Below are 10,713 nucleotides of genomic sequence, written 5' to 3'. Positions count from 1 at the left end.
CAGCCAAGGCTGCCATGTGGGCCTAGCAACACAGTTTAGCAGTTTCATAGATTCACAATAAGAAGGTTCAGATGGGGCGCACGCGCGCCGGCGCGCCCCGCCGCCATGGCGCTGGCTCCGCCCAGTGGTGGCGTCCAGCCCTGGGTGGTGGCGTGGTGGCGTGGTGGCGGCTACTTCCCGGCTACTTCCCCTCGGGAAGTTTGGTCTCCGCCTCCCCCACCCCCACCCCACCCGGCCTGCTCTGCGGCGGAGGCGGCGGCGGCAGCGGCGGCGGCGTCCCTGCCCCTCCACCACCTCCTCCGCAGCCTCTGCCCCGCCCAGCCGGCGTTGTTGGCGGGGAGGGGGACAGTAGTTGTAGACGCCCGCCCCTGCCTCGGAGAAGGTGAATGAGAGTTGAATATTAGAAAAAGTAGATGAATTCTCTACTCCGAGATTTAGCTCCCTGATTGTTGTAGTCTTCACTTTGTGGAGCATTCGTGCTGAAATATTGAAGCAGTTAATGGTTGAATATGATCACACTTCACCATCAAGTTCTCAGCCTGATAATGAGAATCCCTTTTGGTCAACCTAATGAAGCATTCAAACAAGTCATATGACTCTTTTCAAGATGAACTTGAAGATTAAAGTACAGAAAGCCAGAGACTTAGAGCCAAAGACATGTTTCAGAAGGATGAGAGGGGACTATTTGGAAAGCTGTGGGTACAGAGAAGAGTTTGATTCCAGGCCCACGTATAGCATGTTTGATCAAAGACTCCCATCTGGAACCAACCATACCGACCCAAGATCATGCAGTAGTTCACAGACAGAAGACCGCTTGCCCCAGTGGTTACCAGCTCATGGAAAGCTGAGATTAGACTCTGAGCTACTGTCAATTTACCAAAGACGGCTTCTCAGAAAAACCAGTCCCCTTCAACCTTAGTCAGCAAGAATACAACTGTGGCTCATATAGTGTAGAATCTGTAGTTCACAAGCACCTCAGCTCAGGGCACAGTACCATTGATCCTCAAGCCAGTCATAGACAAATGTACCAGAAGAGGAAAAGACATCTAGAGGAGAGCAGAGAAAAGGAGGAAGAGCGGCCCAAACACGAGAGGAAAAGGAGTTCAGAGGAAATGGATTTAAACAAACACAGGAGCATCCAAAGAAAGAAAACAAAGGCAGAAACAGAAACTGTACAAGACGGTACAGAAAAGCTTAAGAACCGAAAAGAGAGAAAAGGCCGAGATGTTTCCTCTAAGAAAGAGGACCGTAAGTGTAGAAAAGAGAAAAAGGAGCAAGGCGAAGAAAGGACAGAGGAGGAGATGCTTTGGGACCAGTCTATCCTTGGATTTTGAAGCTCCTAAGTCAGTTCTCCTGAGGCTCAACTGAAATAACATCTGAGGAGCTTGGCTCTATGCATTCATGTTCATGTCACTTTCCTATGTGGACAGAAGTTTCAACTTCTAACGAAGTGAACATGAGGAATTTAGTATGCTTGCTTTCCAACATGGAGATTACTTTCCTATTTTCTAAAAGCTTTATTATTTTTTTTTACATATGATAGAATTTCCCTTTAAGAAAAGAGTGACTCTGCTTTAATTCACCAAATTGCTGTGGAAGTGGAATTATTTTCCCTTGGGAGATCATTTATTTAAAATTGGAGGATTAACAGACTTTGTGGAATCTGTTTCTTGGTTGGGTTTGTTTTAGTTTTGAGTCACATATTTTTATGCTCACTGGCTTTCTCTATGAAACAATTTAGATATCTTTTTGTAGATCTAACTTGCAGTATTTTCTGGGTTGGAAAGTGAAATACATTATAATAATCTTATCTTATATATAGTTTTAAAAGTTTCAGAGTCTTCACACCAAATCAGTTTATATTCTGAAAATGTTTATAATAATAAAGTATTTTAACTTCTGGGGAAAAAAAGAAGGTTCAGATGGAATAAAACTCTAAATGGTTTGCAGTGTATGTAAAAATGTACATAGGCTTGGAAGAGAGAGGAAAAGGGGTATACAGTTATATAAAGAAATAAATTTTGGAAAAGAGGTTCTGCTTTTGTTTCCACAGAAGATGAGAGCCTGTGGATTGCTTCTAGGCTAATATGGTTTGATCAACCAAGACCCCCCTGAAAGTTCTCCAATGACAGCCATGGCCCAGATGATCCAACATCCAAAACAGCTTCAAAGCAACTGGCTGAGGCAATGCAGCCTCACAGACTACTCCAGTTAGGACTTGACCATAATTCTTAATTTTCTCAGGATCCCTATAACATTGCTAGCACCCTTAACTAGCAGAAAGTAGTATGAGAAGCTACACCCAAATTTCCAAAATATTGTAAATGAATGTTTATTTTTATTTAAAGCAGGTTGATTATAAATGCAATCGCTTTCTAAAGAAGAAAAGGGATGATATTATAGATATGATAGGATGAAAGGGTAGATTATTGAATCTACTTTTAAGGAGCAACTACTTGTTTAAAACATTTTACATTGCTATAGATTTTAGTTTATTACAAATTTAAAGTTAATTTTGCTAAACTGTATGTATATTTCTATTCTTGTTTAAGGTATGCTTGTGCAGCTCATTTGAAATTATAATGTATAATTAAGAAATACAGATTAATAATTAGTCATCCATGATAATAAATTTATAGTCATGTTAGTTAAGTTTTCTAGGTATACATAGATATATTTCAGTTAGATAGGTAATCTTCAAACACTCCAAAGACTTTCAGAATATGGCATTTAAATGTTTTAAAAACTTACTTTCTGGTCAATAAGACACATCTGCTTCTGGCAAGCACTGATTTACTTCAAAGAGGAAAATGGACATGGAGAACACTCCATATAGAGTTTATCTCCTTCTTGGCAGAACTGGCCATTTGGGCAAGAAATTTTCCTTGCCTGGACTGCTCGACAAAATGTTGTATCCACTGGACATACAGGACCCATGGAAAAATGGCCACTAAATTTTGCCAAAACAAGGCAAGATGATCCTTCAGGTTTCTGCTTCACAGATGAGACTGCCAGACATTCTGCAGGATACAGGGAGAAGAAACTGAGAAATTCTAGGCCTATGGGCTGAAGATGGATGCCCCAACATTGCAGGCGAACTTTAGATGACTGTCCAGGTAGCCAGCTGTCTCTGTCATTCTAGATTTTTGAAAGTTGCTTACAACGTACTTCCTGTTTACTGAGGTAATATTATATCCTTCTGGGGTCTCTGATGTAGTTGAAGACTAGATAGTTATAATTATAGTTTTCCTATAAAAGATAAATTAGATATGAAACCTTAGACTCACAAATACAGGATAGATAGAAAATTTTCTTTATTATTGTCAAATACAAATAGACTAGATACTGTAACTTAATTCTTGCTTGATAACGTTTGTTATATATAATTTTACCATATTAAAGCTAAAACTTTCCTTTTTGATTAGATATAAAAGGCAAAGTGCTGGGGGATGAGCAAGGGATGGGAAGCCAGCCAGTAAATAGCTCCCCTCCATGGTCTCTGCAGCTCCTGTCTCCGGGGTCCAGCCCTGTTTCTGTTCCTGTCTTGACTTCCTTCAGTGAGGAATAGTATGCCTAAGCGAAATAAACCCTTTCCTTCAGTTTTGGTCATGGTGTTTTGTCGCAGCAATAGAAACCCTAACTAAGACACATGTCACTAAAGGAACCCCAATGTTGATTGTTTCTCAAATGCTAATGCCAGGAAAGCATCCTTAGAAAAAGAACTGTGCAGTTTCCAAGGAACCCCTGCCCCTGTTTCCATTGCTTCCCAGTGTGTTGGGTGGAATGTCCTCTCCGTGTGTTCCTGTGACAGCGAAGGCTTTGCTGGTTATGACAGATAGCAACAGTGATGTGGGGAGGATGGCAGGTTAGAAACAGTCAGCTCTGGCTGGAGTCTCCACAAGACTGAAATAAAACATCAGATGCTCTTACTAAAAGGAGAACTGTGCGGGAGGGAAAGGCACTGCTGTGTTATAGTAAAGTGTTGATGTAACCAACCGTCTTATTAAATAAGAAACACAGAAACAATGTAAAAGAGAAAGCCAAGAGGTCAGAGCTCAGAGCTAAATCTCACCCTTCCTTCTGCTGTCCCAGCTTCGCGAAAAGGAGACCTACTTCCTGTCGGTTAGTTTTTTTAAAGTATGTTGTTCTGCCTTCTCATTGGTTGTAAACCCAAACACATGACTGCCTCGTCACCGTCTGAATGTACAGCCCCCTAGGTCTTAAAGGTATATGTCTCCAATGCTGACTGTATCCCTGAACACACAGAGATCTTATGGGATTAAAGGCGTGTGCCACCACCGCCACACTCTTGCTATGGCTCTAATAGCTCTGACCCTGAACACACAGAGATCTTATGGGATTAAAGGCGTGTGCCACCACCGCCACACTCTTGCTATGGCTCTAATAGCTCTGACCCCCAGACAACTTTATTTATTAACATACAATCAAAATAATATTTCAGTACAATTAGATTACCACCACATTTCCCCTTTTCTATTTTAATAAAAAGAAAAAAAGCAAAAGGTTATAACTAACAAAAGAAAAACTATATACAAAAGTAAAATAACTATATACAATATATACAAGTAATAAATACCTAAACAGGTATTTGACAAATCAGAGAAAATAATTCCATTATCTATCCTATTTTGGTAAATCCAAGATGTATCTAATGCACTTTCTATCCTAATTAATTTTCAACTATAACTAACTAATCTTCAACCATAACTAACTAATCTTCAACTCCCTCAGAGACCCAAGAAGGGAATAATATTAGCTAACAAAAATAAAAACAGGAAGTGCATGCAAGCAACTTCCAAAAAAATTTTGTGAGTTGACAGAAACAGCCAGCTGCCTGGGCAGTCACCTGAGGTTTCTCCGCAGTGTTGGGGCATCATCTTCAGCCTATAGGCTTAGTGTATCTGACAGACTCATTTGTGAAGTAGGATGTACACAAGGTCAACAGTTCAACCTCACATTGGGTGAGAGCAGTCCACGTACCAGAAACACCTGAATTCCACTAGTGTCCTGTCATGATTCAGGATTTTAAATTCTGGAAATTGTTGACAGTTTTTTAATTCAGCTGTCCATTCTTCTTGGCTGTGTATATATGGCTTCATCTCAGCATCCCCTTCTTCTCCACATCCCTCTATTAAATGCCAGTCTACTATTGAGAGGTGTGAGCTTTCAGCTGCTGTTCCATTGTACAACAGAATCCATCGGCCCTCTGCCTGTTAAGCTGCTTTGAAGAAAAGGGCACCGTACCTTTTCCGGATGCGAAGGCCATTTCAGGGATGGGGCCGTATTGTCCTGGCCTCAGAAGATGCCTTTTAATAAAGCCATAACCACACTTGTTTTGGCAAAAATCAGTAGTCCCTTGTTTCGTATTTTGTCTGTCCATTTTGTCTTGTTTATTTGAGGATACTTTGTTGTCCAGTGGCTAACTTTGCCACAACGAAAGTTGACTCCATATGCAGTTTCTTCAATGCCCATATTTTCCCTGAAGTAGATTAGTACTGCCAGGAGCTGACATGTCTCAAAAAAGAAAATTTTTCTAAGTTATTAAAACATTTTAAATGCCATATTCTGTAGATCTCTGAAGGGTTTGAAGATGACCTGTCTAAAACATCTCTGCTCAATTTTTAAAACATATCTAATATGACTACAAGTTCTATTGTAATGTCTAACTACTAACTTTCATTTCTTTATATCCTAATAGTTGATAATAATAACATTCAAGGATCAGAAATTTGCATTACATTGTTAAATGGATGGAATAAATACAATTAGAAATATACATATAGCATTTTCTAACAATATCAGTTTCAAATTTGTATACAATATAAAACAATCCAATCCAATGTAAAGTATTTAAAATTAGTAATTGTCTTTTTCTTTTCTTTTCTTTCTTTTTTTTTTTTTTTTTTTAAACAAGAACCTTAAATCTAATCTCCTTTGCTTAGCCTTTTTCCTAACCCTTGACAATAACTTGTAACCAACCCCCCTAAATACTGAAAATTATCCCAGACCCAAAACCCATTAAAAAGACCAAAAAACCACCCGCCCCACACCACCTCTTTGGGAATGTGGGCGTCGTATTCTTAAAATTGCTTCCTGCTGGGTATGGGCGAAGTTTTCTTTATCCTGAAAGAAAAATTTTAGGTTAATTGTCAAATTCTAGGAGAGGTAACTATATCCTTCATTATCCAGTCTGTATATAATGCCAAAGTTCAGGGTTTATCTCAAGTCCTTATTCAAGTAGTCTTTGAGACTGGATCATCTCAGCTAGTCATCTCAAATTTGCTCTGAGCACCTTGTAGTTCAAAGCTGATCTGTGGATGATGTTTGTCAGCTTAATGATATTATTATTGTCCACGTGGAATTGTTGTTGTTGTGGGGCCCCATCTTCTTTCTGGAGACTTCAGTTGATGTTAGGCCTGGCCGTGATTTCCTGCAGAAAACTGATAAGAGACTCGAACACAAAAACATATATATGCAGCTAGCCTATTTTCTAGAATTAGTTAGTACTCTATGTGACCATTCATATCTTAACAAAGTTTAAAATGTATATATATATATTAATCTTATAAATTTTGATATAAAATTTATACTTTGAGAAAAGTTTAAAGAATCAGAATAGAATCAAAGAGTTGAGATTAGTAATAGAATAGTCCCTTAATTAATTTTGCTTTTGTCCTGTACCATAGCAGAAGATGGCTCTTATTCTGGCATGATACAGGGAGTTTGCATTTACCTTTTAACAACATGCTTGATTTTAAAGAAGGAGAGAGCCATTCTCCAACTCCAAAGTCAGCTTTAAATTTTAATTGAACTGGGACTATTAGAAAACCAATAGTGTTAAATCTTTAGAGAAAAGCAGAAACAAACATTTAGGAAGACATAAAATTTTTTAGATAATATATACCCATACACCGTTTCATTCTGTTTCTTGGGATAGATGATTTGTCCCTTTTCTTCAGTTGTCTCATTTGTCCAGTGTTCTTCAGATTCCTTAACCTTCATTTTCCTAAAAGACAAAAACAAAAACCTTTCCCCAAGACTAATTTTGGGGATGTTCCTTTTTCGCAAGTTATTATCTGATTAAATGAAAAGGCATGTTTTATTGATACAAGTTAGTTTAAATTGGATGTTCATGCTGGTTGATGAACTATCACCTCCTCAATTAAGAGGTCTCTCTTGTTCAAATCGAACCTTTATCAATTTTGATGGTACCCACAGCTTATCTTCTCCTGTGGAAACAAAAGCAAAACCACGTCCCCAATGTAATACATACCCTGGTTTCCATTCTGAGGTCAGCACATCCTTAAAGTATATAGGCTGATTTAATTCTGTAGTTTTTTCTATTATCCAATGTCTCTCTGCAGCTGTTGTTCCTTTCTCATTGGCATTCAGAAAATTCAAAGTTAGAAGAGCATTATGTAGTCTATTTCTGGGGGTTTTTGTTACCCATTTCTGTTTATTTAGCATATCCTTTAGAGTTCTGTTTGATCTTTCTATAACTGCTTGACCTGTAGGATTATGTGGTATGCCTGTAATATGCTTTATATTGTAATAAGCAAAAAACTGTTTCATTTTAACAGAGACATATGATGGAGCATTGTCAGTTTTGATTTGTGCAGGTATACCCATGATGGCCATAACTTCTAGCAAATGAGTGATTACAGAATCAGCTTTTTCAGAACTCAAAGCAGTTGCCCATTGAAATCCTGAATAAGTATCGATAGTGTGGTGTACATATTTCAATTTTCCAAATTCTGCAAAGTGAAACACGTCCATCTGCCAGATTTCATTTCTCTGAGTACCCTTTGGGTTACATCCTGCTGGTAATGGCATTTGATTGTAGACGGAACAAGTAGGACATTTCTTTACTATTTCTTTGGCTTGTTGCCAGGTTATGGAAAAATCCTTTTTTAAACCTTTACTATTGACGTGATGTTTTTTATGAAATTCTGAGGCTTCCAGCACATTTCCTATCAATAATTTATCAATCTCATCATTGCCTTGTGCCAGAGGGCCTGGCAGACCAGTATGGGATCGAATGTGAGTTATATATAAAGGATGATCCCTTTTCCTGATTGTATCTTGTAATTGAATAAATAGTGAAGTTAATTCTGAAGCATCAGGGATAAATTCTGCAGTCTCAATATGTAACACCACTCTTTCAGCATACTGAGAGTCAGTTACTATGTTGAGAGGTTCTGAAAAATCCATTAATACCAACAGAATAGCATACAATTCTGATTTTTGAACTGAATTATACGGACTTTGAACCACTTTACTTAAATTTTCTGATTTGTAACCAGCCTTTCCTTCTTTGTTGGCATCTGTATAAAATGTACGAACTCCAGATATGGGTTTTTGCCGTACAATTTGAGGCAAGATCCATTCAGCTCTCTTTATAAGATCAATTCTATTGCTTTTGGGATATTTGCTGTTAATTTCTCCCAAAAAATTACTGCAAGCTCTTTGCCAAGGTTCACTTTCTGTCCATAATTTTTCAATGTCCTCCTTAGTTAATGGTACGACAATTTCTGCTGGGTCTATGCCTGCTAATTGACGAAGTCTCAATTTTCCTTTGTAAATCAAGTCAGAGATTTTTTCCACATAAGTTTTTAATTTTTTATTTGGTTTATTTGGTAAAAATATCCATTCCAATATAATATCTTCCCTCTGCATTAATATTCCAGTAGGAGAACGCCTAGAAGGTAAGATAACCAAAATGCAATCCAGCTTTGGATCAATACGATTCACGTGTCCTTCATGCACTTTCTTTTCTACCAAGGCTAATTCTTTCTCAGCTTCAGGTGATAATTCTCTTGGACTATTTAAGTCCTTGTCACCTTCTAAGGTTTTGAACAAATTAGTCAGTTCATCATTTTTTACCCCAACAATAGTTCGTAGATGAGAAATATCTCCAAATAATCTTTGAAAGTCATTAAGAGTCTGTAGTCTATCTCTCCGAATTTGCACCTTTTGGGGTCTAATTTTTTGTAGCTCTATTTTATATCCTAAATAATTAATAGAATCTCCTCTTTGTATCTTTTCAGGAGCAATTTGTAATCCCCAGCAAGGCAAAATTTTCTTTACTTCTTCAAACATTATTTCTAAAGTATCTGCATTTGAGTCAGCTAGTAAAATATCGTCCATATAATGATAAATTATAGATTTAGGAAATTTTTTACGTATCACTTCCAATGGCTGTTGTACAAAATATTGGCACAGAGTTGGGCTATTCAACATTCCCTGTGGGAGGACCCTCCATTGAAATCTTTTAACCGGTTGAGAATTATTATAAGTAGGCACTGTAAAAGCAAATCTTTCTTTGTCTTTTTCTTGTAAGGGTATTGAAAAGAAACAGTCTTTTAAATCAATAACTATGAGAGGCCATCCTTTTGGTAACAGAGTAGGCAAAGGCATCCCAGATTGTAGAGAGCCCATTGGCTGAATTACTTTGTTAATTGCTCTAAGGTCTGTTACCATTCTCCATTTACCAGATTTCTTTTTAATAACAAATACAGGAGAATTCCAAGGGCTGGTTGATTCTTCAATATGCTGAGCATTTAACTGTTCTTCTACCAGCTCTTCTAAAGCCTGGAGTTTCTCTGTTGTTAAAGGCCATTGCTGGACCCATACAGGCTTGTCTGTTAACCATTTTAAAGGTAGAGCTGTTGGTGTCTTTGGAAGATCATCAGTTATTGTGCCCTGTTCTTGTATAATATGGATGGCTGGTGACCACTCATTAGAACAATATCTTCTAATATTTCTCTCAGTAACATGTGCTAGTTTATGATTTGTTTCTGAGATTGGAGGGATGTTAATCTGAGTATTCCATTGTTGCAACAAGTCTCGACCCCACAGGTTCATAGGTATGTTGGCCACATATGGTTTTAATTTTCCTCTCTGTCCTTCTGGACCTATACATTCGAGCCATCTTGCACTCTGTTTCACCTGAGATAATGTCCCAATTCCTAACAGTTGAACGTTTACCTCCTGAAGAGGCCAAGTTGGATGCCAAAATTCTGGTGCAATTATGGTAACGTCCGCACCTGTGTCTACCAGACCAGACAACAAAACACCATTTATTTTTATTGTTAATTTTGGTCTTTGTTCATTAATAGAAGTTTGCCAAAAAATTTTCTTTATGTTTTCTCCTGAATTTTCTATTCTCTCTGTTTCATCTTCCTGACCAGCATGATTTATTCCAATAGGCATTTGGTTATTTAATCGCTCTCCAGAGCAGGCATTTCCTCTATGGCTGCAGGAAAGGTTTGAACTGGATTTGCACTGGGGGCCTGCCTGAGGCCCCTCTGGGAGTTTCCCGAAGACTGAGGCAAAGGATTACCCTGTCTGTCCTTTGTTGATCTACATTCGTTGGTCCAGTGTTTTCCCTTACCACACCTTCTGCATACTCCAGAAGGAAGGGGCCTTCTGTTGCCATTGTTCCTTGAAGAAACATTGTTTCTGGGAATGACCTGTCTACAGTCCCTTTTCAAATGTCCTTGCTTTCCACATCCAAAACATCTAACACTCCTCAAACCTTTTGAAATTACTTCTCCTACCCATGTATCATCATGCTCATCAGCTTCAACATTAATTGTTTCTCTAATCCAATCTTCCATAGGTGCAGATCTTGCCCTTAATGGCCTGATTATTGTTTTGCATGCTGCATTCGCATTCTCAAAGGCCAAAGAT

The 10,713-nt window shown here is 38.3% G+C and overlaps 1 protein-coding gene across 1 annotated transcript; it reads left to right on the top strand.

Moving 5' to 3' along the window:
• The first annotated feature begins 296 nt into the window (after positions 1-296).
• Positions 297-1,902, top strand: LOC114700409 (lysine-rich coiled-coil protein 1-like). The gene is given in 3 exon segments (XM_028880040.2): positions 297-620; positions 622-855; positions 857-1,902. Coding segments are annotated over 3 exon segments (762 nt in total). The 5' UTR covers positions 297-570; the 3' UTR covers positions 1,335-1,902.
• The last annotated feature ends 8,811 nt before the right edge of the window (positions 1,903-10,713 follow it).

Source organism: Peromyscus leucopus, chromosome 5 (assembly GCF_004664715.2).
Source record: "Peromyscus leucopus breed LL Stock chromosome 5, UCI_PerLeu_2.1, whole genome shotgun sequence".
Taxonomy (NCBI): domain Eukaryota; kingdom Metazoa; phylum Chordata; class Mammalia; order Rodentia; family Cricetidae; genus Peromyscus; species Peromyscus leucopus.
This window is presented reverse-complemented; position numbering and strand designations above follow the sequence as displayed.